This window comes from Malania oleifera, chromosome 12 (assembly GCF_029873635.1).
Source record: "Malania oleifera isolate guangnan ecotype guangnan chromosome 12, ASM2987363v1, whole genome shotgun sequence".
Classification (NCBI taxonomy): Eukaryota; Viridiplantae; Streptophyta; class Magnoliopsida; order Santalales; family Ximeniaceae; genus Malania; species Malania oleifera.
The window spans coordinates 88,318,973-88,346,857 of record NC_080428.1 but is presented as its reverse complement, the minus strand read 5'-3'; the positions used below and the strand labels follow the sequence as shown (position 1 = coordinate 88,346,857).

The window sequence follows — 27,885 nt, the reverse complement described above, 5'->3', positions numbered from 1 at the left end:
AGCAGCGAACTGCCGAAAGTACGGCAACACTGCAAGGCGAGGGTTGTCAAACTCACAAGGCTCTGCGAGCGAGTGAGCGATGGGCGGCAATCAACGACGGTGTCGAAAAATTGAAGTATGAAACCCTAAACGAAAGTGAACGGGAACTGGAAAGTGAGAAGACAGAGAATGAAAGAAGAATCAAAAGATTCAGATGAGTGACTTGGGAGTGGGAAGGGCTGAAGTAGTGAGGCACTGAGTGGGGCGTGCGCGTAGTGGGTCATGTGGGCATTTGGGCAGTGGGCTTACTGGGCTGGCTGGGTTAAAGAGTTTGGGCTATAGCATGTTGGGCTTTCCTGAGTTAATTTTGTAAGCAGGTTGGCGGATATCCGTCGGATAAATCCGACCCGACCCGCTAAGGGAATGGATATAAAAATAAAAAATTATATTCGACTCGTTTAGCAGACGGATAATTATAGGTCGGTTAAAATAGGTCGGATGTGATTTGGATTAACGGATTTTTATCCATTTTGCCCGTTCTAATCTAAACCCAGCCTGCCTAGTGAGCCCACTGTCAAGTGCCCACGCGGCACGCCCTGCTCAGCGCCTCAGCCCCTCCCACTCACAGCCCCCATTCTATTCGATTCTTCATTCGAGCGTGACGACTGATGAGCGTCTCTGTTCAGAGAGCCAGCGCGAGAGGAGAGAGTGAGAGACGGAGACCCTTTGGCCTTCAGTTCTGGCCTTCGTGAGTTCGTCGTCAACCCTTCGGGCTTTGAACCAGTAGGAGCTTTTGCTACAGAATACCCTTCGTAAGTATTCTTCTTCTTCTTCTTCTTCTTCTTTTTCTTCAGTTCTTTTACAAATCTGCTTTTTGGCCTCTCCAATTTGCTATCAAAGCGATTTGCTCCGCGAAGGTCTTTATTTTATGAAAAAGAACGCACGCGGGTCCTGCCTGCAAATCCAGCTTCCTCTAGATCTTGGCTCCCCAACAGCAGATTGTTGGTCTTCTTTTTCTTTCTTTTTTTCTTCGTTCGATCGGTGAGTCTCTCTGCCATTCTGGGTTATGTAATTTGCATTATTTTCATCAAATCTCAATTTTGTTCTATTGTTTAATTTCAAGCCCCACTTCGTAGTTCATTCCCGTTTGGTTTTCATTTCTCTATTGAAAAAGTGCTGTTCAATATTTTTTTCTACTTTTGCCCTCCCTAACCCTAGTTGTTCTTGTAATCACGTTCCAATCGATAACATGAACTACCTGCTTTTATTTGCTGGAGTTTTTCTGTAAGTTGAACTGATGAAATGAAAATTTGGCTGCAAATAGTCTTGATTATAGGATCATTTGTCGTCTGAAATAATTTGATGTTCAAGCAACAGTAAGTTGGTATGCAGGACATTTTATGACTTAGCGCCTACTTCAACGAAATGAGTTGTTTAAAATCTGTTTTTATCTCACGTCGTTGAATCCACATGGGGATGTGATTTAGTACAGGAAATGGGTATTTGGATGGGCCATTTGAACCAATCTGGGAACCATTTTCAAATAATAGGTCCAAGGGATTGTTGGGTCCTAAACCCAAACGTGTTTAATAGATTTGTAGGAGTTGTGTATGTGGGAGTTTGTTTGTAATATACATGTATTTTAGTTTCTTCTGTAATTATGTATCTTAAGGAGTTTATTTGTATTTTTTTTTTTGTAATTTAGGCTTTCTTATAATTAGTGCGTTTAATTGAACATGTGAGCTTTTTTCTCCCCACCTTTTCTTTTTCTTCTTCCCTTTTTCTCTCCCTATTCTCCTCAGGGCAGTATCTTTGCTGCTGTTTTGTTCATTACCCTTCTCTTCTCTCTCTCTCTCAAATTCTCTCTTGGCTGTAATTCCTTGATGCTGCTAGTGCATCATTTGGTATCTAAGCCCATCCATGATCACCATTCTTCCATTTTCAATACCTCATTTCCCCCTCACTTCTTCCTTTGTTTCAATTAAATACGAGCAATTTCCGCGGAATTCTTGAACCAGTTTCTCTTATTCATCTTAATCTTCTTCCTTTTCTCTTTTTCTTCTTCCCTTTCCTTCTTGTAGCCTATAATTACCAAAAAAACAAAAAAGGAATTAGAGCAGCAGCCCTCTATATCGAACTCCACTTTCCAAGAGTCATTTCACAACATCACCACTACCGTTGAAAAACTACACATACGAATAGCCCCCCCTCCAAACTTCTCCTCTGTCCAATGACCAGGCCCCATGTGCCAACTGAAAAATTCCCAGCTGATCCCCTTTCAAAATCCTATTACTTTCTCTTACACTGCCTCCTTCACTTGACTCACCTGCCCTTGATCTAGCACCAGCTGAATTTCCATCATTGGACACTCATTGGCAGTGCATGCACCCCACATGTTGGCGACACTTGTGTAAAATAGATGTAGAACCTTCTGCATCTTCAAGATTGGCAATAATTTGATTCCAGACTTGATATTTTGCATTTCTGTGCAATATTTTGATCTAAATTGCTATTATTTGGACTGTCAATGTACCATCAGCATTATGGAGAGTCAATTGCCATTGTCACTGTCAGCAGCCAGAATCAGATTCCATTGCTGCATTCAGTGATTTTTCAAAGTGCAGTTCTTAAATTTTTGCATGATACTCGAGATTAAAGGTGAATTGAAGACAGTTTTTGTGTTGTTGGGAGTCAAGGTAGTGGTTTTACATGAATAAATTGAGATTTGTTGGCGAATTGTGTTAAGGGTCCTTAGTGAAATAATTGAAGTATGTATATACATGCGTGTGTATATATATGTATATAATTTGCAGCATGGTGACTAATTTTGAGTTGTCTGAAAATTGGAATTGTTGTTTGGTAAGGTACGAAATATAGAGAATGCCTTGGAGACCATTCTAATGCTTTGAACAAGAACTTGCAACCTTAGGTAAGGGCCCATTGTTTTTCTTTCGAAATAGGGACGTGGTATAGCTACTATTGCTCCTTATCCTTTTGAGTTGCATGAAGGCTGGAATGATAATTTGAATTAGGGAATTAAACTATAATTTTTAGATTTTACGGTGATAGTTCTCCAAATGAATTTGATGATTGGGCGTATTCTTTAAAGTAGAATATCTGATGGGGATGTAGCTTAGGTTGCCAATTAGAACAAGGAGGATATGTAGTGTAATCCTCCTAAAACTACATCACTTCAGTTTGAGAAGAGTATTAGTGGAGTTGTGCCAAAGAAGTCAACTAAGCAATTGGGTAAATGAGTTGAGACAATTACCCTTTGGAATACTTCTAACTCCTACGCATTTCAAAAAAGCTTCTAAGCTCCAACCTTCTTGGGCATCTAGCTACACAATGTCCTAACCAAGTCATGACTCAGAAAAAGAAAATGATGATAACTAGAGCTAAGACAAAAATTCTTAAATGATTTAGATGACAATAATGCAACAAGTTCTTCAACTTATCCTCTCTTCCCACAAAGTTGAAGAAAAAGAAGATTGGAGATGAGCCAACATCTTTAAGACTATACTGATTTTTCATAATAAACTTTGTATTTTGGTTATGTTGCATCACAATGTCCTAAACCTTTTCACATACAATTGGTCCCAAACTCGGTTTAAGGAGGAGGGTTGTGTTAGGTATTGATAGCCAACATAAAACTTGTTACATCTCTATGCATCCTTATCATTATGCATTGGGGCATCTTCTATGAGTGATGTGTTGTACTTATACCGTCCAAGTGTAGTGAGAAATGGGCGAGGGTGGGCTAGGTTGCTGCCTCGAAGCGATGTGCTATGTGGCGCCCTGTGTCATGGGCCGAGTATTTCACACCTTATGAATGGCCATGCAAAACTAGTTAAAATACTCTTGCTTAACTAATCTGCCAAAGTTTACCACAATTTACCAACAAAACATTTTCATAATAGTTGAATGAAATATAAGTGGAATCAGTAGGCAATTCCTGAAAATAAATGGCAAACATCAAAGCAATGTAATTCATTAAGCAACACCTCCATCAACAACATATGTCTAGCTAGGGAGGCAAGTAGACTAAACACGATTACAATGACTAGTGAGTTTTACAAGATTGATGAACACTCACCCTCCCTTAAAGAGCTTTCTATGCTATTCTAACTCTGACACTAGGAAACATTAAAATGTCTGAGGAGTCATACTTCCATTATTACACTAGGATAGAAATACCCTTTAAGTAATAAACCTATACTAATATTTACATAATGGTAGCCCATCTCACGCGCACGAGACAAGCAATGACAGGCAAGTATAATGACTAGAATAGGCTTGGCTCGTGATGCTCCCCCACTTATGCGGTCAACATTATCATAGACTTTGGCATTTGGTACTCTTCAACTTTGTTCACGAGTGGTTGCATGTCTTTTGCAGAATCCAACTGATTTCTCTGTTTCCAAGGTCTTTCCACTTCATTAAGAACTCATGCTGTTTCTTCTTTGTTGATGTGAAATCTTTGTCTACAAGGATGATTTCAACTTCTCTTTTGTCAGGTTGTGTTGTCTTCATGGGTGCCCTAGTTGACTGACTTTTGCTTGGATCCTTAGTGTCAGCATTGAATGGCTTGAGGTAGTTGACGTGGATGCACTTTCATCCAAATTAGAGGATCAACTTTGTAAGAGGCCTTCCCAACTTTAGCCAAGATGGGGAGTTGTCATTCATGTTTGTGAAGTAATTTCCTATCTCGACGTCGTAGTGACCTGATTTATTTAGAATTGAGCTTAACAAGCACGAAGTCACCCTCGTCGAAGTGCAACGGTCTTCTCTCCTAATTTGCATGCTTGGAAGCTTTCTGTAGGTAGGCTTGTGCAATCTCTGCATTCTGTCTCCATTCTTTGGTGAAGATATATGCTTTAGGGCTCTTTCCTTTGTACAACTTGTCCACTGTGTAAGGTAATAGCGGCTGCTCCCTTGTAACAAGCTCAAAAGGACACTTGTTGGTAGTTGAGCTCTTTTGGGCGTTGAAACAAAATTATCATTGCCATTAGAAGCCGTCACGTGGTTGCCTTCACTATGATTTTCTTGGCACTCCCTAAACCCTCATTGCATCTTCTCCTCCACGAAAGCTCCACCTGTCTCATTTGCTCCTTCTCCCTGCCATTGCCATTAGAAGCAGTCATGCGGTTGCCTTTACTACGATTTTCCTAAGCTCCTTTCACAGTCAATCCCCTAGGAATCCCTTCTTCTATCACCCTTACTCTTTACTGTTCATCTCTTAGGAAGAGGATGCTTGAAAAATCACGGTTGATTTTAGGGCTTTCTCTCTTGAATCCCTATCCATTCATTCAATTATACTTCTTCAATAGCATCACTCTGAGATCATACGTTTTGGAAGTTTTTTTTTTAGTTCACTTAGTTGATTTGAAAGGGTATGCTGGGATTTTAGGCATTGATTTGTTCTTTGAACTGCTTTTTGGTAGATTTGTCCAAGTCACATGTTAATTGTTACATTTTTTGTGACATAAACATGTATTTTTATTTTTTAGTATTTTCCCCAATCTTTTGTTACTTGTGAGTTTTGATCATGTCCATCTTTTCATATAGTTTAGAATTTATGCATTATATTTCTCATTTATTTCAGTAACAGACTGAAAATCTCTTTGTTTAAGAATTAGCATTGGTCTAAACTTGAATTCCCTTGTTGTGAAGACGTGGTAGTTTAATGCTTTATTTTGCTGTTAGTAGTTTTGTATACCTTTTCGTTTCTTTCAATTTTCTATGTTTAAGTGTAAATGATATAGACTATTAATCCCTTTTATCATTTTATTCACGAGTCTTGCTTCTTCCTAGCCGAGCAAGCTTGTGGTTTAGCATGCCCTAGTTTTGGACTTAGGGCTGGTTTTACCATTCTTTGGGCGGGATTGTGTCATGATGGCCAGAACCAAATGTAACCAATTTCTAACCCTACCTTTTTTAGCAAATCGTTTTGTTTCTGAAATTGCGTTTTTTTTTTTTTTTTTTTTTAAATTTTGTATTTAAATTTTAGGCTTTTGACCATGTTTTTCTTGAACAGAGAGCCTCAGAGCATTTGAAGTAGTTGTGTGGTCGAATGGCTGGTGCAGCTGGTGGGTTTGTAACCCGAGCATTTGAGTCTATGCTTAAGGAATGCTCAGGGAAAAAATATGGTGCCCTGCAAAAGGCTGTTCAAACTTATTTAGGTTGGTATTTGTCTGCAGATCTCAAATGATTTCATGCTTTTTGCTTATCTAGGTTACTTAATTCTTATTGGATTTCTGTTACTGTTGTATATCATTAGCTTGCTGTTGCGTTTTTTTATGATTGACAAGCAATAGTGCTGTGCTCCAAGTAAAATGAGATCATCTACATTATTTATTTATTTATTTAGTTTATTATTTTTTGTTTGTTATTGCAGTGCCATGATTGACCAATACTCGCTCTCTCTCTCTCTCTCTCTTCCCACTTGGTCGCTGCAACAACAACCATTGTTGTTTAGTGACTGCTTCAAGATACAAAAATTCAGTGGAAGTGTGTCATTTGTGGAAGTCATGAAATTAACTCTTGATGATGAAGGACAGCCTAAATCGCTTGGATTCTAAGGTTGAGTTCCGGAAGAAAAGTGACCTATGCTATTGAGATAAAGGGGTTGTAATCAGTAACTTAAAAATTTAATGAATGGAGGTAAGATAGAGTGAGAAGGAAAAGATATAAACATAGAGAAGGAATGGAGAGTAGGCACCTTAGCCCTTGAGAAATTGAGATCCACACTTGAACCATTAGAAGTGCTTTGCCTTCAACTAAGAAACCGAGATAATGTCCTTTAAAATTTGAAGCTCTTAAGACATTAAGGTGGTCTTATGGGGAAAAAGCTGAATCCCTCTCTGTTATTGCAGAAGATGCATTACTTGGCCACACTTTGGTGTGCTGCTGCTGGTTGTTTTATGGAAGCGAGGTTTTTATGATGTTCAATGGGATTGGCTTGCTTTATTAGTCTAATGACTGTTTTCTTCTTTTTGTTTAGGAGGATTTTAGTATGATGATGTTTTTTCTTTTTTATTTTATTATATTGTTTTTTTCTTTGTTTAGGAGGACTCTTAGTCTCCTCTTTGTGTGTCAGTTTTCTTCTATTTTATTCATCTTCTTTTGTTATAAAAAATATGAAGGCGATCTTTGATTGATCTTAATAGTCTCTGAATGGTGTCTAGCTCTGAACTGATTTAATATTATGTGAACCAGGGGTGTTTGTTTCCACGACATGCCTCTTAATAGCCTATAGCCCAATGAGATATAGCCTCCTATTCTGTTGCTGCACTGCGTTTTTGCCGCTGACAACCATGACAGCTCATTTTTCCACACATTTAAAAAAAAAAGAAGATTATTGAGATTTGAGAGCAAATATAATCTAGGTCTGAGGGGGAAACCAGTGATGCTGCAGGTAATGTGCCTGTGACAGAAGCTTTTGTTGCCCTTTTAATGAGTTCTCATTTTACTGATCCAAAAAAGGTTCTGGCAATTGTTGGGCAGCACAACATCCTTTTATTCCCCTCTTCCTTCTGTTATCTTGTTTATAGCCATTCTTGTAATCTTCCATATTTTTTTGGGTTCTCTTGCAACCAAAAGTCTCACAGATTTTTTTTTGGGAGCATATTACTACAGTTTTCTTTCTCCCCACCCCAATATTTGTTTTCTTCCTCTCATTTTCAGGGCTACAAACAACCAAACGATTGTTTATTTCTATATTTATTTCAACATTTTCAACACAAGTTCACATTCCAGATTTTCAGTCTGTCTGAATTGTGATTTGATGAGGTTTTTCCAAGAGGGAAAGATTAAAGTTGTTGAGTTTTTGGAACCAGGGGTTTGTGTGGATGCCCAGGGATTGTATGCATTCTTTGTGGGCATTTGAAAGCGCTTGAAGATCCAAAGAAAAACTTTCAATTGAATAACAAAGTTAGTGAGATGTATGGAAAGTGTGGGAGTACAGTTGATGCGTGTCGGATGTTGGATCACATGCTACGTAAGAGTATGGATTCTTGGCACTTGATGATGAATGCGTGTGCAGCAAATGATGGATTGCAACTATTCTTGAATATTTCCACATTTTCCAGATTTAAAAAAAATAATATCTTGTATTTTACATATCTTCGTATGTTTTCATTTTTTTTTTTTGGTCAGCAAGCAACTGACGAGCTAAGAGATTTTTAAGGTAAGAGTGGTAAAAGTATACTTTTTTTTTTTTTATTACCAAAAAGAAATTACTTAACAGGAGGATAGAAAAATATACAAGCTTTTATGAGGTTTTGCTGAGAGGCAAAGATTAAAGAAGTTGGCAGTGCTTTAGAGCTCTGTTTAGTATATAGGGAAGGGTTTAAAGAGGGGTTTTCTTAATTAAAGTTTTTTTTTTTTTTCAGTTTCTTTTCCATTTCTTGTTTTTTTCTTTCTTTTTGTTTTGAGGATCTCTGGTCTTCTCCTAACTTGTAGTTCTCTCTTTTCTCTGTCTTAATGTATTTCTTTTGCTATCCAAAAAAAAGAAAAAAAAAGAAAAGAAAAAAGAAGTTGTTGAATTGTTTGAACTAGGGGTTCGTGCTGATGCTGTGTTTGCATGCATGCTTTGTGGGAATTCCAAGGTACTTGAAGATGTGAAGAAAAGTTTTCAATGGCAAAGTTCCTGAGATGCATGCAAAGTGTGGAAGTATGGTTTATTTCAGTTGGGTGTTTGATCACTTGTTAGGTAGGAGTATGGATTCTTGGCAGTTAGTGATGAGTGGGCATATAGCAGAGCGTGAGGAGATGATGGATTGCAACTATTTCTTGAATATTTCTACATTTTTCAAACTTCTGAAAAAAAAATATTTGTATTGTTCATAATTATCTTATGTTTTCCACGGTATTTAACTCTATAAAAAATTTTTGAGAAAATTTCAAGAATGAAGATAGACATATCTAAGAGTGGGGTGGCTAGTATTAACATATGGAGGGGTGAGTTAGAGAGGTTCGCTGTTTCAGCAGGTTGTACCCTTTTAAATCGGCCTTTTGACATATTTGAGTCTCAGTCTTGGAGGTAATCCTGGTTCTCTTGCTTTTTGGGATCGGCAAGGCCTTATTTATCCTTAGGAGGATGCATTACCCTTTCCAGTTCTTTCTATCATCCTGTTCATTTTCTCTCTTTTCAGAGTTCCTATGAGTCTGGCTGCTGTCTTGGGGAGGCTTATATTTTTTTGTGGTCGAGTGTGGGTGATAAGAAGAGGGATCATCTAGTTAATTGGGACATGGTTAGGAAACCAAAGTCTGAGGTGGGCTTGGGGCTTGGTAATGTGGTGTCTAGATACACCTCTTTAGTTGAGGAATGGTTATGGAGGTTCCCCTTGGACATTAACTCCTTTTGCAGAAGGTTATTAGAAGAACGTATGGTATGCATTAGAATGGCTGTGGGAGGATGTTGTAATTCTAATGAGAATCTCATCTGGCTTTGGTAGGATATTTGGGTTAGGTTTCATTGGAGTTGTTGGTTCCTTGTCTCTTTAGACTGCTTTCATTCGTAGTGCCTCAATTAATCCCACCATTAATGTCTTTCGTTGTTTTCTGTTGGAAAGGATTCAGTATTTGGCTTTGCTTTAGTTTTTGAGCTTGATGTTTTAAAGGGGTGTTTTTTTTTTTTTGGATTTAAGGTGCCTTTTTTTGGCTTTAAGCGAGGCTGGAAGGCGGTGTTTTCTTGATTGTAGCTTCTTTTTTTTTGTCCCTCATAAGAGAATGTCTTGTTCTCCTCTTTGTACATTCTTTCTTCTTGAATGAAACGTCTATCTCTCTCTCTCTAGATGGGAGGCTCTCTTTCTTGGTCTTTCATTTCTTGAGAAATCTCAGTGAAAGGAAGGTTGGTGAGCTTACTCTTTTGTTGAGAGTTTTTGCATAATGTGCATATTTTCTTGGGGAAGAAGCTGTCTTCTCTGCTGGTTTGGGAGAAGATTCATCACATATCTTTGTTATGTTGGTTATGGGAACTTTAAGGGAGTGATTTTTCGGATATTCAGCATGATTCGTGATATTTGTTGGATTGATAGTGTATGCTGGATTTTTTGTTTATTTTCTTTTTCTTTTGTCTTTTGTTGTATTTTTATCTGGTTTGTCCCAGTTTTGTTAAGGAGATGTCTTATTCTCCTTGTATATTCTTAATCTATCAATGAACTTCTTCTTTGCTATTAAAAAAATTGTCGAGAGTTTTGGATTCTTTTGTTCGTTAAATGACAGATGATTCGAGTATTTGGGTTTGGAATGCCTTCTAAAAACTATTGAGCAACGGATTTTTTTATCAATTCTAGGGTGGCTAAGCAGCTTTTGGACATTTTTTTCTCTTTTTATTTTTATTTTTATTTTATTTTTGATTGATGATGTGATGATATTACCACACAGTCAAAGTTTTTCCAATGATGAGATTTTGAGGTTTTGGGTGGAATTGAAAGGGATGGTTATATGGAAAGCCATCTTCGTGTTCCCTCTTTTTTGAGCTTTGTGGCTAGAGAGGAATGCTAGGATCTTTAATGAGAAATCAACTCCTTCCCATTTATTATGGGATAGAATGTTTCTCCTTGCTTATTTTTGGGCACACTATTTGGGACTCTTGAGGGTAGTTTCATTGTGTGACCTTCAAAGAGATTGGCAGGGAGCTTTATTGTAATTGCTTATCTCACTGTTTTGAGGAGGATGTCTTATTTTCCGATATTTATGATTCTTTCTTGTTTTCTGATGATATTCTCCTCTCTCTCTCTCTCTCTCTCTCTCTCTCTCTCTCTTTCTCTCTCTCTCTCTTTATATATATATATGTGTGTGTGTGTGTGTGTATAACAGATCAATTACCTAACAACTTTAAATAGTTCATTGTTTAGATTTTATATTGGTTTCAGAATCTGTTTACTAGTTTGGAAGATGATTTCAGAACTTAATACTTAAGTTTGTCATTGTTGAAAATTGAAAATAGTTATATTTTGATCTGAACATTACATGTGAATATATACAACAATCCTAGCATTCTTAAAAAGTAAATTAATAAATCAAATCCCATGATTTATGGGACACCCTAACAGAATAGGAAATCCTATGATTTATGGGACCACCCTAACATAATAGGAAACTTAGCTGTATAGGCCTAATTCTAAGGATATAATCTGTTATTAAAAGAATATCCTAAAATAACTAACTAATTATACATGGTTTTCCCGCATTCCCCCACAAGCTAGTGAATAGGTATTCTCCATTCCCAACTTGGAAACAATAGTTTGGAAAACAGAGCTACTCAACCTTTTGGTAAGGACATCAGCAAGTTGACCATGTGTAGACACGTAAGGTGTACAAATCAATCCACTCTCCAACTTTTCTTTGATAAAGTGTCTGTCAACTTCAATGTGCTTCGTTCAGTCATGTTGTATTGGTTATGAGCTATGCTGATTGCAGATTTGTTGTCACAAGAAAATCTCATAGGGCCATCCCACTTAATCTTCAAATCTTCAAGGATGATCTTCTACCAAATTAGTTCACACACCTTGAGCCATTGCCCAGAATTCAGCCTTTGCACTCGACCGAGCTACCACACTTTGTTTTTTTACTTCTCCATGTCACAAGATTCCCACCGAGAAAGGTGCAATATCCCGAGGTTGATTTTCTATCAACAATTGATCCAGCACAATCAGCATCAGTGTATGCCTCAAGTACCAATCCTCCATTTCTTCCAAACATGATACCTTTCCCTGGTGTTCCCTTGAGATACTGTAGTACTCTATGGGCTGCTTGTAAATGAACTTCTTTCGGGCTATGCATAAACTGACTAATCACACTCACTGCATATGCTATATCAGGTCGTGTGTGAGACAAATAAATGAATCTTCCTACCAGGCGTTGATACATTTCTCTGTCTACTGCGACATCCTCCTCAGCTTTTCCAAGTTTAAGATTAGAATCCGTGGGAGTACTTGTTGGTTTGCATGCTGTCTTGCCAGTTTCCTTGAGAAGATCTGTGACATACTTCTGTTGAGAGATAAAAATTCCCTGCCTAGAGTGAGCAACCTCAATCCCGAGAAAATACTTCAGTATCCCTAACGCTTTAATCTCAAACCCTTTAGCCAAATGTTGACTCAAGACCTGTTTCTCTTCAGCGTCATCTCTTGTCACTATTATGTCAACAATATACACTAAATGGACTATAACTCCCCTTGAAGGAGAGTGCTTAATGAACAATGTGTGATCCCCTTGACTTTGTTTGTATCTCATAGCCAACATAACTCTTGCAAATCTCCCAAACCATGCTCATGGTGATTGCTTAAGGCCATACAGTGCTTTTTTCAATTTGCACACACTGTGAGCAGCCAAATTCTTCCATATCCCGGTGGAACCTGCATATAAATCTCTTCCTCTAGTTCCCCATGTAAGAAAGCTTTAACATAAAATTGTTGCAACTATCAACCATGATTAGCTGCTAGTGATAATAATACTCTAACCGTGTTCATCTTTGCAACAGGAGCAAAGGTGTCTAAATAATCAATCCCATAGGTTTGAGTATACCCCTTGGCTACCAACTGCGCCTTGTATCTCTCAATCGACCCATCTGCCCTATACTTCACCGTATATACCCACTTATAGCCCACCGGTTTCTTTCTTGCCGGTAACTTCACCAACTCCCAAGTCTTGTTCTTTTCCAACGGCTCCATCTCCACATTCATACCTTGTCTCCATTTTCCATTGGACAAAGCCTCAGATAATGTGGTAGGAATGGTGATGGTATTTAGGCTTATAAGAAAGGCTCTATGGGATGGTGAAAAATTCTTAAATGACAAAAAATGTGCAAGAGCGTACAATGGTTGCTTTGTGCATTTTCGAGTTCCTTTCCTAATGGCAATTGGAAGGTTCTGGTCATCATTATCAACATGAGATTTAGTTTCATTTTGCAATGGATGGTTAACAATTGTTACCTCATTCAAACGATCTGAGTTTGACTCTTGGACCTGCATTGGTTCAGGAACAACCATCTTCCTTCTTGTGAACACCTTGTCAAATATGGTGTTTCTAGGAGCAGAGTGGTCTTTCCTTTGGGTTCATTTGGTGTTTCAGGCATAGGTTCAGAAGAACTCTTAGGTACATGGTTGGAACAAGATGAACAAGGAGGTACAGATATAGGGTTCAAGGCTTTAGACATAGGAATTGATGGCAAATCTTGCAAAAAATCTTCCTTATCTTCCCTAGTTGAATTCTCCCCCTGAAGATAAGGATTAGTGAAATAAGACTCTTGTTCATTAAACGTAATATCCACTGAGACATAGAATTTCTTTGACGGAGAGTGGTAACACTTATATCCTTTTTGAGTCGAAGAATAGCCCACAAAGACACATTTTAGAGCCCTCGGATGTAATTTCCCCCTGTTGTGACTATGAACATGGATAAAGGAGACACACCCAAAAATCCTAGGAACAAGGTTGTTTGTAGTCATTAGGTCTGGGTAGAATGTGGAAAGTATGTCCATAGGACTCTTGAAACCCAAGACTCTTAAAGGCAAACTGTTTATCAGATGAGTGGTTGTCAGAACTGCTTCCCCCCAAAAAACCTTACACACATTTTTTTGAAACAACAAAGCTCTGGTTTTTTTAAGGAGATGGCCATTTTTCTACTCTGCTACCCCATTTTGCTGTGGGGTATTGACACAAGATGACTCATGTACTATTCCTTTTGTCTGAAAATATGGGGTGAGAATTTGATTTTGAAATAGTCCCTGACATTATTTGACCTAAACCTTTTGATATTGACCCCAAATTGGTTTTTGATCATGGAATAGAAATTTGGGAACGCAATACTAACATCAGACTTATGTTTAAGCAGGAAAATCCAGGTAACATGAGTGCAATCATCAATGAAAGAAACAAGCCATCTTGCCCCAGAAACATTAGAAACAGTAGATGGACCCCAAATATCATTGTGAATAAGATAGAAAGGAATTGAGCTTCTTTTGTAACTAATTGGAAAATGTACACGATTGTGTTTAGCAAGTTCACATACCTCACACTGAAAGTTTTCAACATCTAAATCCTTAAACAAGGAAACATAACTTTAATAACCCTAAACGATGGATGTCCAAGTCGGCAATGATGAAGTAAATTTTTTTCTTTATTGGATAAGACAAACTCTGACATAAAGGAAGAAGATAATCTGTCCTTTGCCATGTGCAACTGACTTGGTGTTTCAAGATAGTAGAGGCTATTCCTTTCCCTAGCACGTCCAATCATCTTCCTTGAATCCTTGTCCTGAAATATTCAATTACTACTGTCAAAAATCACATTACAACATAAATCTTGAGTGAGTTTATGTATAAAGACCAGATTTGTGGACAATTTAGGAACATGAAGGACATTTTTCAAAGTTATCGATGATCTTATTTTCACATCCCCAAAACCAGCTACAGTGGTCAAGGATCCATTTGCTGTGGCTATTTTCCTACTGCTTGGGCATGGAGTATAGGTTGAAAAAATATTGGATAAATGGGTCATATGATTGGTATCTCCTGAGTCCATGACCCAGGAGTTGGTAAAGGTTTTATCTGAGACATTTAATCCAATAGAAGATGGAAGCTCACCTGCGTATGCCAAAGAACAAGTACCTGGAGATCCTTCAGGTTTTCCAAGACTGTTGATAAGTGATCTCAGCCTCTCAATCTTTTCTTGGTTGAAACTACTCAGCTCTTGCGATGTCGATTCACCTTGTGGTCTTGCAGCAATGTGGACTTGTCCATTGTTTCGTGGTTGTCCTCCTTTTTGGTCCCATTCTCGGCTTGGAGGCTTTCCATGAAGTTTCCAGCATTTTTCACGGGTGTGATGAGACTTCTTGCAGTAAGTGCCCCATAATCTGTCACTATTTTGGGTTTTCGACTGGCCACCTTTTTCTCCTTCAAGTGTTGCTCCTCTCTCCATGTTTGTGGCTGATTTATTGTTACCACTAGCCACCATAGCCGAACTATCAGTGATTTGTGGTTCAAGCATCAACCCTCTTCTACTTTCTTCACTTCGGATTATAGCCACTACTTCGTTAAAGCTTGGAACCTCCGGCTTCCCAAGAATCTGTATCCTCACTTGGTCAAATTCTGGATTAAGTCCAACCAGAAAATCATATACCCTATCTTGTTCAATAAAGGCCTTTAGAACTGCTGCATCATCGGAGCATTTTGTTTTTATCACCCGGTAGTGATCCAATTCCTATCACAAGGATTTCAGTTGATTTGCATATTCAGTGACTGTATTATTTCCTTGTTTTGCAGCCATAGTTTTTACCTTGATCTCGTACACTTGTGCCACATCATTAGCTTTGGAATAGGTTTGTTGAATCACATCCCAGATGTCCTTTGCAGTAGCCAAAAACATGCATGTGTCACTTATTTCTGGAATCATGGAATTCCACAACCACACCATGATCAAAGAGTTTTCTTCATCCCATGCTTCAAACTTAGGATCCCCTGATTTAGGACCTGTACATGTGAGATGGCTAATCTTTCCTTTGCCTTTCAACACTGTGTGAATGAGTTGAGACCACTTAAGGTAGTTCTTTCCATCTAACCTGCAGGAGGCATGAATATTCTGCAATTTTCCTGCTTGTTGGGGTTGGATTACCTCTTCTGATTGGGCTGTAGTAGTAGTCTCCACGATTTCTGACATCTTGATGGCTTGCACAAATCAGCTAATAAATGATGATGTCAGCCGGAAGCATAAATGATGATGACGACTAGGCAAAAGTGAAACTCACAGAAGAGAAAAATTGGCAATGAAGGCAAATAGAAGTTTTTAAGGCTTTGACGAAACAAGCCCTGTTTGGCAGAAACAGAGGTGCAAGAGGTCAAAAAATAGAGTAGAACAGAGGTCTGCAAAGATGGGAAGAAACCAGCGATGAAGGCTGAAAAAAAATTGAAACCCTAAGGTGCCTAATTTGGCTCTGATACCATGTTGAAAATTAAAAAGAGTTATATTTTGATCTGAACATTACATGTGAATATATTTAACAATCCTAGCATTCCTAAAAAGTAAATTAATAAATCAAATCCCATGATTTATGGAGCACACTAACAGAATAGGAAATCCCATGATTTATGGGACACCCTAACAGAATAGGAAACTTAGCTGTATAGGCCTAATTCTAAGGATGCAATCTGTTATTAAAAGAATATCCTAAAATAGCTAACTAATTATACACGGTTTTCCCAGTCATAAAACCCTTAACAAGCAATATATATATATATATATAAATTCTAAAAGAACCTGATCCAATTTCAAACTTTTGAAAATGCTCTTCTTCTTAATGTCACACCTGATCTAAATGCATGCACATAACCTTGTCCATATTAATGTGGTGAGGGGCTGAAATTCCACCTAACAGAGAAAATTTGGAACATTTTTTATAAGAAAATAGTATGTCAACCAATATTTATTATGGTTATGGCACTTTCCCGTAGAACCTAATTCTTTTTGCTATAAGATAATTCACAGTAAATTTGATCTATTACAGAAAGATGGGGATACTAAAGTGGGGTTAATACTTCTTATTCAAGTCTTTCGAAGTTTGTGTCTCAGTTTTATGATTATTTCCTTCCAAAATTCCCGTATATGGTGGGTAATGGGGAATGATTTCGCTTTTGGGGATCACTTTTGAATGAAGAGTAAACAATTTGTGATCTCAAGGGATGCAATATTTATAAATCCCCAGGGCCTAACAGTTTCACAATGGCTTTCTTTCATGACAACTGGGACGTCTTTAAATCTGACATTATCAAGACCTTGGAAGACTTCCACTCGGGCAAATTTGTGGACAACATTAATTCAATTTTTACAGCCTTGATTCCCAACAAGGTTGGGGCCAGCATTATCAAGGACTTCTGAATGGTAAACATCGTGGAAGTATTTACAAACTAATTTCCAAAATACTTGCCTTGAGACACAAGAAACCGGTTCGAGAGGTTTTAAGTCAGCAAAAACATGCTTTTGTGGAAGGGAGGCAAAGTATGGATGCAGCACCCATTGCCTCGGAAGTTGTGGACTTTCACATTAAAGCTGGTAAAAAGGGAGATGCCTACAAGATGGAGAAGGATAAAGCTTTTGATTGTGTGTACTGGATAAGGATTTGTTGTGCACGTGGATTGTTCAATCCATAACCAGAACAATCCTGCCCATTCTTATCAAGGGCTTCCCTAGTGGTTTCCTTAATTCCTTCACGTTTCTAGAGGTTTTGAGACAAGTCTTTAACCTCTACTTTTCATCCTGGTTATGGAGGTCCCTCAGTGTCCTGCAAAATAAGGCCATTGAAGTGGGTATATCTAAGGGGCTCAAAATTGGTAGAAATGACTTAGAGATTGAAAATTCTCATCTCTTCCTTTCAGATGACACTGTCATTTTTTGTGGGGCAGATCCTCATCATATTTTGAACTTAAGATGTATTCTACTTTGTTTTGAGGCAATCTCGTGGCTTAAAGTTAGTCTTGGTAAAATCAGCTTATCCCTATTGCCAATGTGCCTAATGATTCTTTCCTTGTTGGTATATTAGGCTGTAAGCTGTGAAATCGTGAGCTGCCTCTTGGAGCAAGTACACAGAAAAAACTGGGATCTTATTGTTGAGAAAATTGAAAAAAAATTTGCAGGTTGGAAGAGAAATTATATGTCAAGACTCATCTTCATCAAGAGCACCCTCGGAAATTGTGTACTACATGCCCCTCATCCCATCCCTAGCTCGGTGGCTAAAGGTTGGAAGACATTAAAAATGGATTCCTTTGGGGTTGCACAGGGAATGTTTTCAATTATCGCTTGGTCAAATGGAAGGTTGTCAAACAACCTTTTCACTCCTGGGGTTTAGTCATTACACCGTTTTTTGAGTTCTACGAAGCTTTAGTTGGAAATTTGGGTATGGAAAGTAGCTTGTTCCAGCAAAGAGAAGAGAACAACTGTGTCCCTGATTCCTCTCGCTATCTTTTGAACTGTGTTGAAAGAGAGGAACAAATGGGCTTATGAAGGGTCAGCCACGTTGCTCATCATGCTGAAGGCAAGATGGCTGACCACTTTCACTATCTGGTTTAGGGGCTTGTATATGCTAGATACTTTTATTTGGATTTTTTGGGACACTTTATGCTGTTGGTGACTTCCAATTTATTCTTTTTGTTGTGATTCCCTTGGTGCCCTTCATTGAATTCTCTCTTTTTACTCTTTTTTTTTTTGTTTTGTTTTGTTTTGGCTTTTTTTTTTTTTGGAAAAGATCTCCATATGTAGATGATGCTTGATAGATTGTTTTTGAGCATCAATCTTCTGTCTTTATGTTTACATGGAAGCTAAGAAACCACATCCTTGTCATCAAAGCTGCTAAGGTGTCTCAGAAGTGGCTCTTTGTTAATGTGCATACCCAAAAACATTCCCATTCTACCCCTCTTCTTAAGGCTCTCACTTCAGTTGCTGCGAAGAATCAAGCAAAGCCTTTGGCTTGATAGTGCTCCCACCAACCCTTTACATTTCAGTTCCTAACATACAACAATGTGTTTGTTTCTTACTTCATCTTTTGGAGCTCCACTGCCTATCCATCTCATTTTGTCTATAATTATTTTTCCTGCACGTTGTTTTCTAGTTGCCTCACACTTAATCCATATAAGATAGCTTGAAACTTAGAATGACTTTGGATCCTTTTGGGTTTTATTCTTGCAAATTTTTTTGTGATTTTCTGACTACGTCTAATTCATCTTTTTCACTCTATAGATCCCCTTGCTGCAGGTCAGGAGACCTTTGTAGGCTCTATCTCCAGACGTCTGTGTTCTTTGTTTAACTTGTTAGAATCTGCATCACATTTGTTTGTACATTGTAATTATGCTTGGAGGGTGTGGAATAAGTTATTTGGTCTTTTAGGCGAGGCAAATGTTGGGCAAGTTCCGAGGCAGTGGAGGACTTCTTGGCAGTTTATTTTGTTAGTTTTTTGGCAGGAAAAAGGAAAGGGCAGCACTCTGGAAGTGTGCTTTCTTTGCAGTATTTTGGGGGTTGTGGATGGAATGTTATGAACACATTTTTCTAGGGAAGAAGTTGTTGCATATGCTGGTTTGCAAAAAGATACATTATTTGGCTTCATTTTGTTGTGTGGGGCAGGGGAATTTTAAGGGGGTGAGCTTTTCTGATATTAAGTGCGATTGGCGTTGTCTGTTGGATTGTTAGTTCGTGCTTGTTTTATTTCTTTTTTTTTAGTTTTTCTGGTTTTTTCTTTGTTTTCATCTGGAGTTTTCTAGACTCTGTTAAGGTGATGTCTTATTCTCCTGGCTGTATATTCTTAATCTATTAATGAAGTTCTTCTTTTACCATATAAAAAAAGTGTATTTGAGTTGACAACTTGATCTTGATATATTAAAGCATTTGTGTTGTTGTTTTAGTTGCTTATAGTTAGTACCACCTCTTGGTTTGGTAGCCAAGGCCCATACTATCTGCAGTGTTTCTACTAGCTCTTTTGTTTTTGAAATTTTTCTTTAAAGAATTTGTTTGATGCAGTGTTTCATTTTTTTGGTGGCAGATAGTGGAAAAGAGCCCAATAAGCACTCTGTTTCTGGTGAGACAAATCAATTGGGATCTTTGTCTGGAGATGCGAGGTCTGTTGACAGATTTTTTAGTTTGCTCTCTCTCTCTCTCTCTCTCTCGCTCTCGCTCTCCCTCTCTCTCTCTCTCTCTCTAAGAGTGATTTGTTTGAGGAGTTTTTTTAAGCTTATATTACTGTTACATTACCACTTTACCTAAAAGCTTAAGCTATTAGGTGTGGGCCAACAATGTATATCAAGCTTTAACACTCCCCCACACGTGCAGCCCAACAGCATGTGAAGAGATAAAAATACCAGATGAATAACACCCATTACAGGGAACATAATAATTTTGAAACATAGATAATAAATGCGGGCAACGAGACTAGAACTCAGGACCTCCTGGTAACCTGCTCAAAATACCATGTTAGATTACCACTTTGCCTAAAAGCTTAAGCTATTAGGTTGTGAGCCAACTGTATATATAACTTTAACAATTACAAACAGCTTATTATTTGGAAAAGAAAAGGTAATATTGCACTGTATGCATTTGTGCATTAGTCGGTTTCTGCTTTTCTCGCCTATACTCTTTGTTTTTTGATAGAGAAAGAAGAGATTTCATTAGAAATAGAAGAATTTACAAAGAGGAGAATGAGATATCTCCAGTCAAAATTCTGGAAAAATCCAGAGAAAAAAACTAAAAGCACAAAAAAATACATGGTAGTATCAAAGCAAAAAAATTCCTCCAATCTTGCTGAATATTTGAAAAGTTCGCTCCTGTAAAGCATTCAAAACCAATACACCATAAAGAGGCCAGGTAATGAATCTTTTTCCATACCAATTGCCTGTTCAAATTTTTCCCTGAAAAAATCCGTGCATTGCACTCCAACCATGAACCACACAGCACTGCAAATATTCCACATTTCCAAAGAACGCCCTATCCTTACTTCTTCCAAAACCCTCAAAAGAAATAGCCAAATTCCTTCCACCGATGCTGGACAAAGTGAAGCTTCTCCCAACGTAGCAAATAATATATTCCAGATGCTCCAAGAAAAATCACAATGTAAAAACAAATGAGATGCCGGCTTAGAATTCAAGTAACAAAGCACACAAACATCTGGAGACAAGGCCTTCAAAGGTCTCCTATTTTGCAACAGATTATTAGTATTTATTCTATTAAGCACAATCACCCAAATGAAGGCCTTGATCTTTAAGGGAGCTTTTGCCTTCCAAATACGTGAGAATAGAGGAAAGCAAGAGTTGGAACGTGTCAAGAAATCAAAGAAAGATTTACAAGTATAAACCCCCGAATGATCCAAAGCTGAACACCGAGTATCCCTATTTGAAGAAAGATGACAACTATTCAATAACACAGCTAGGAGGAGAGTTCCATAAAGTCTATCATTTAGAGATCTTCTAAAATGAAAGTTTCAAGAAACCAGAGGACCAACCAAATCAACCACAAAGAAAGAAATCATACTATCTTGCCATGAGCTCAATCAAAAGAGACGAGGGTAAGATGTAGATAAAATATCATTCCTTAACCACGGACCTTTCCAAAAACGAAGCCGAGAACCCCTCCCCACCACAAAATTAATGTGAGGAGTGAATATGGTATAAATCTGAGAAATAGATCTCCATGGACTCTTAAAGAACATCGCAAACTAACAATGGTATCTCACCCATTCACCCCCAATCCATGCTTACTTCTAATCACTTTATGTCAAAAGAATGATCTTCTAAGGGTAAATGACATAATCATTTTGCTAGTAGAGCGATGTTTTGCTCCCATTCAGCTCTTCCGTTTAAAAAATTTTGTTTTTGAGGGGTTTTCTTCCTTAAATGCTAGTCAAGATAGGAAAATTTTTTCCTTTGAGTGGGTTGCTGTTTAGCAACTACTAGGAATAGCGGAGAAATGTGGGAGCAAAGAATCACGGTGCTTGTTGCTAGCAATTGAAGTTAAATAGATTCAACCGCAACTTTGTGAGTTCTTATAGCAGAATCCACTTATCTTTGAGTAAAAATGACGAGAAATCCAGGAGGGTGTCTGATCACATGAATTCTGTGGAATAATCTTGGATGGGTGATTGTAAATCGAGAAGCTTTTGTAAACTAGAGGGATATCTTCATCGAGAATTCCAGAGGGAAAGGAGGTCTCAGGATGGTGGGCTTTCTGCAAAGCGTTGAATGTTGATGAAGGAAAGGCATAAAAATCTCCACTGAGAATTCTGGGTTTAATGTGTAAAACCTGTGGGTCTGTTGTTATAGCGACAAGTAAGGGAGAAAGCCTTGCATACAGTGGGCTTCTTCATGAGCCTAGTTATGCAGAGATGGTGAAGCATGGAGGTTCTTCTGGCCTGATTTGGGGAATTTCTGGCGAAACTAGTTGGGATGTTTATCTGATGGGCCTGAGTTTGGAGAAGTGGGCTGGTCTAGTATGAGTCAAAAAAGTAAGACCCAATACAGTCTAAACCCAGAAAGATGGATGGAGTTCATTCGAATGCTGGGGGTTTGTGTATACAGTCTTAGTTGAAGTAGAGAGCTGCCATAGCTGAGTTGTCAGGCACACAACAACCATCAGACTGAGGATGGTTTTGTGGTGACGAATCCTTGTAATTATTTGAATCTGGTGGTCAACCCGAAACCTAGTTTGGAATCACAGAGGGATTTGTCAGATAAAAAAGGGGAAGATATTCTTACTCATTTGATTCATCAATTCGTAAGGGATGGACACAAACTTGCAGATAGACCTATAGACAGAGAAAGGACTCATGCCCAAACAAAGATGGGTGGAGCTACAGAGGGTCCTATGGAAGATCCAGCAGGTCCTTGGAAAGATGTTACTACGGAGTCTGGGTCGAAGACATTAGCAAATGAAAAGCAAATTTGCAGCCAATGGGTGGAATCAAAGACTGAGCAGAAAGATTTCCTTCTCGACAAGAATTGTAAGAATGATGTGATGAGTACACTGATCTGCTTCTGGGACAGATTTGGGAATATGAGACCAGTTTTTGTTTTCCTTTCAATTGTGGACATGGAAGAATCAGGGGCTGTTGAGGATCATAGGGACTGTTTGAATGCTTAAGAAATTGACATTTCTACGCGAGGGAGTTTTGACAAGGCAGGTACTTGTAACAGAACCAGTCTCTTTTCTCTGATCAGTTTTGTATGTCTTTCTCAAGTTCTTCTATGAGTTCAAAAAATCTTTTTTGACAAGGATGGCTGCTGATAATCTTATGGGTAGTTCTTTTTCCTGTCATTCTATAATTCCTACTTCGACTGACTGTTGTTCTAATTCTTTGGCTGATACTTCTGATTCTCATAATGAGTTCTTTAATTCTGCCAAAGGTATCCTGCCTACTCCTGTGGTTGAATTTCATGAAAAGAATTATATTTCTTGCAAAAGAGAATTGGGTTTTGTAGGAAGGACATTAATCTTTGAATCATTGTGGGGGCGAGGGGGGCAGCTGGGACCCACAGGAGCTTTTGGATAGAATGAGCTGTTCTGTAGTTAATCATTTAGGTCAGGTTATTAAGGTTGCTGTTTCTCGTAAAACTTATGAACGTAAAAAAAAAAAAAAGTGGAGAAAGAATTTCAAAAATTGGTTTGCAGTGTAAACTATGGAGGGGGGCAGCAAAAGTGGTTGAGGTAGTGAGGTGCCCAAATGAAGATCTTGAGCTGGAATATTAGGGATTTGGGTTGCTCTTATGAGGGTTTTCAGATTAAGGAAAAGTATAGGTAAGGTTGCCCCATATGTTGTTATGCTTCAGGAATCTAAATTGGATGTGGTGGATGGGTTTCTTGTTAGGAGTATCTGGAATTCCAGATTAAAAGATTGGGTTCGGTTGGCCTCTTTTGGTTCTTTGGTGGTTATTGTGATCATTTGGGATCCTATATTTGCTAGCAAATTGTACGTTTAGCGTCTGTTTGTCTAGTTTTCGTGGGAAAGGGGTAGTGGTGGTTTACCTCAGTCAATGGCCCTAGCACCCCTTGGTTTTGATGTATATTGTGGGATGAATTAGCTGCTGATCATGGCTTTTATTACGTCTGTGGCTGAAAGAGATTGGTGTGGTTAAAGTTAAGGACTTTAGGCTAATTATCTTGGTGACTGGTGTCTATAAGATTTTGGCTAAGGTGTTATCCAAGAGATTGGCTGTAGTTCTGGGGGATACTCTTTCTCTTAGTTAGAGTGCTTTTATGGGTGGTGGACAAATTCCAGATGCTGCTTTGATAGCAGTGGGTTGAAGATGATGTTCGAAGAAAAATCAGTCTTAGTGAATGGTGAGTACGATGATAGATGGTGGAGTTGATAGAGGCTTGGTGGAGGGGGGTTAGAGTAGGTATGAGGATCATGCCTTATGGCACTTTCAGTTACTATCCTTTTTCTTTTGGAGAATTTGAATTGCTTTTCTAACTTTATGACCATCTTATAGGTGTTTGAGGAAGTGCATGGGTTGAAAATTAACTTCTCTAAAAGTGGTATGGTGGGCCTATATATTAATGTGGACCCTTTTGTTAGACTAGAAGATTGTGCCTATGACCTACTTGGGTGTCCCTTACGAGGTAAACCCAATGCCGACTCTTTGTTGACCAGGTTTTTGACTTATTAGTGTGGCTAGGAGATTGGATGGGTGGAAAGGAGAATTCTTCACCTTAGGGATTTGTATTACTCTAAGCTATGCTCATTTGGCTTCCATCCCTTGAAATTGATAAGAAATTTCTTGTGGTTGACTATTGGTGAAGTAGAGATCATCTTGTAGGTTGAGAGAATGAGTAGATCTAAAAGGGAGGGAGGGTTGGGTCTAGGTAACTTGGCGTCCAAAAGCATCTCTTTGGTGAGGAAATGGTTATGGCGTTTTCCTTTAGCACAACACCTATTTCTCTTTGGCATAAGGTAATTCGTGAATTTGGTCTATTATAAAATGAGTGGGATGCTAACTTGGGAGTTAATATTACTTATTTGAGTTCTTGGAAGTTGTCTCATATTTATCATCATTTTCATCCTGAAGTCCATTATATAGTTGGTAATGGTGAGAGAGTTCCTTCTTCAGAGGACCTTTGGGTGGGTTAGATGCTTTTGGCTCTTGCATACCCTCATCTCTTTTGGTTATCGAATCTTCATGATACCTTGATTGTCACTTTCTTCTTTTTCAAAAGGATTGGCATTTTTGGGGCTTCGATTTTGGTAGAAATTTTAGTGAGTGGAAAATTAATGTGTTGGCCCTTTTGATCAACTTGCTTGACTCTTTTCATGTTCATTTGGGGAATGTAGAGGGGTATGGAGCTTAGATCCTTTTGAGGGATTTCTATTGTAAGTCCTTTTTCCCTATCTAGCTTGTGAGTGCAATGTAGCCCTTTTTACCTTGTTCTTTTCGATTTGGAAAGCTACAATTCCCTACAAAATAAATGCTTTGGTTGGTCTATGATACTTGAGAAAATCACCGCCAATGACTTGCTTGAGAAGAGAAAAGCTTAATATGGACCTGTGCCTGATATTTGTGTTCTTTGTTTTAGCATTTGTTTCTTCATTGCCTTTTCTCCTTGGCTGTTCGGAATAAATTATTTGGTATATTTGGTGAGAACTAGGTTTGTCACTTCACATTGAAAGGCTTCTTGTACTATATTATCAAGGGAAAGGATAGGAAAGCTTTGAGGGGGTGTACTGTTATGGATATTATTTGATGTCTGTTTGGTTGGAGAGAAATGCTAAAATCTTCAAAGGTGTGGCTACTACTAACAATTTGCTTTGAGTATAGTGGTTTATCTTGTCACTGTGGGTGTGGGCAAGTGGTTCCTTTCGACATGTTTCTTAGGAAGACTGATGGCACGATTGCTTGCTTTTGCTTCATTCAATTATTTTTTTCCTGTGATCTTATAGCTGGTTTTGTTGTTGTAAATGGAGGATTTCTTATTCTTGTTTTATTATTGCATTTTTCTTTTTGTTTTTTTGTATATTCTCTTCTTTTCCAATACCATTGTTTGTTTATCCCGAAAGAAAATTGTATGCATTTGGATGTGTTCTAGAGTTGCTATGAGTTGGGGGATATAGAACTTTAGAAATATGCTTATTATCACGGGTTCGAGGCGTGGAAACAACCTATTGCAAAAATGCAAAGTAAGGCTGCATACTATAGACCTATTGTGGTCCGCCCCTTCCCTGGACCCCGCATACGCGGGAGCTTTGTGCACCGGGCTGCCCGTAGGCTGTTAAGGTGATGGAATACTTTTTTTTTTTTTTGTTTTTTTCTTGGATAAAAAAAATCATTAAATAAAAAGGGGCAAAAGTACAATATGTGGAGAACATGACATCCTCCAAAAATCAACTAAATTAGTTACAATAGTTCTGCCTTTCTATCCATTTGATGGTTAGACAGTGACATCACCCCAAAAAATTTCCCAAAAGAATGTGTGGAGAGTGAAGCCAAAAACCCATACTCTTTTGCACGAATGTGGAAAGTTATTTGATCCTTGAAAAATTCTTGCATTCCTCTCGATTGAAAGGGTCTTGGTATGTCAAAATACTAAACAGTTTTCGTAAAACTCATCCTTTTTTCCTCTTTTCGAAGCCCCAAAGTCTAACCAACAATAATCATGTAAATTGTGTTAAGGTATCCATTCTACGCTAAATCAAGAAAATAAAGCAGTACACATTTGCTTCGCAACCCCACAATGTATTTGTCTCACGGCACATCATACAAATATCAGAATTGAGGCCTTACAACATCTTCTATTGTGCAACAATTCATGCATGTTAATCTTGTTGAGACTGTAGAGTTATGGTCAATAGAAAAATACGATTCTTAAAAGGAACCTTAGCCTTGGCTTGGTTAATTGGGTAGTCCTTTGGTTTCCCGAAATTTTCTTTTTCGGAGACCTCTGAATGATAGGGAGATGGTGGAATTGTCATCTTTATTATCTTTATTAAGTGGGAGAATCTTTCTTTGGGGGACGTTCGTTCGTGGTCTTTGGACCAGTCAGGTGTATTTTCTTGCAAATATATATTTTTGAATTTTTGATTCGTTCCACCTCATATTTCTTGTTGTACTCTACTATTTGGAAGGCTAAGGTCCCCCTAAAATAAAGGCTTTCACTTGGTTGGTTGTGCTTAATAAGATAAATACCAACATTTTGTTGCAAATTAGGAGACTTATGAAGGCTTTCTCTCCTGATGTATGCGTGCTCTGTTACAAGAGCTTTGAGATAACTTCTCACCTTCTTTTGAAACGTGAATTTGGTTGGAATGCTTCGAATATGCTTTTAGGCATTATGGGAGAAAGCTGGGTTTGCTCTCCCTCTGTGGAAGAATCTTTAGAAATATCCTTCGCGGGTTTTGGTAGAAGAAAGGACAAGGCAACTTTATGGAAGTGTGGCTTTTCTTAGTATTATGGGTTTATGGATGGAAAAGTAATACTCAAATATTTTCTTTGAAAAGTTAAATCAGATGTTGGTTTGGGAAAAAATAAAGCATTTGGCCTTTTGTGGTGTGTTGGGTATGGATTTTTTAAAGAGGCAAGCTTTCAAGAGTTGTAGAGAGATTAGAGGAACACGTTGAATGGATGATTATTTTTTTCTTGGGCATTTTTTTATGTTTTTTGTTTAGTTTTGGAGTGTCTTAGGTTGTCTCGAGAGACTTCTCATTTTCCTCCTGTAATTTCTCTTTCTATTAATGATATCTTCTTTTGTTGCCAAAAAAAGGAACCTTAGCCTTCTAGATAATATGGTTTAAAGGAAAACGTAAGTAGTTTGGACAAAGAGGTCTCAAATAATCCCACTTGGGTTTATCTACACTATTCTGGATCACCCATGTTGTGGAAAAATCATGAGCAGTGACCTAGTTGATTACATTTCCAGTTTGACTTATAGATTTGCCCAAACTTAAGCTCGAGTAATTTGGTTTTCGGTCTAAAGAACATAACATTGGTTCTCCCTCAAATTATATTGAGGGTAAAGTTCAGTATGATGAAAGGGTTTTTATTTCTCTCTGTTTCTCCCTTTATTGAAGATTTCTTGACCTTTATTGGTTTTACTTCTTTATTCTCCTCAATGCATCTTTCACTATCTGAAAATGTCACTACGTTATCTTAGATTGGAATGCTTTTGCAACTGGTCTTTGGATCAATAGGGAGTGTTTTCTTGTAAATCTTATTTTGAATTCTTGATTCACTCCAATTCTTCTTTGGGCAAAAGACATTCACCTCCCTTGAGGTTTGGCAAAAAGACAGTGGCCTCACCGTGGTTTCAAAAATTCCATTGACCTTCCCCGAGGTTTCAAGAATTCTTGGAACCTCCCCTGAGGTTTGCCAAAAAGATACAAACCTTCTCTTGTATGTTGTCAAAAAACAAGTCTTTTGAGGGGAGGTTTGTGTCTTTTTGTCAA

General features: G+C 38.1%; 1 protein-coding gene across 7 annotated transcripts in view; it reads left to right on the top strand.

Annotated features, from left to right (window-relative positions):
* Positions 1–570: 570 nt before the first annotated feature.
* LOC131144473 (brefeldin A-inhibited guanine nucleotide-exchange protein 5) overlaps positions 571–27,885 on the top strand; it is a 131,619-nt gene continuing 104,304 nt past the window's right edge. For 3 of the 7 annotated variants that reach the window (XM_058093154.1, XM_058093155.1, XM_058093149.1), the window contains exons 1-3: positions 571–791; positions 6,017–6,161; positions 19,507–19,582. In XM_058093154.1, the coding sequence (XP_057949137.1) occupies positions 6,053–6,161; positions 19,507–19,582 (185 nt within the window). In that variant the 5' untranslated portion in view covers positions 571–791; positions 6,017–6,052. Of the gene's footprint in view, positions 792–879; positions 1,021–5,793; positions 5,891–6,016; positions 6,162–19,506; positions 19,583–27,885 lie in introns of all 7 variants that reach the window. The other 4 variants (XM_058093151.1, XM_058093152.1, XM_058093153.1 and 1 more) reach the window with 4 other exon arrangements.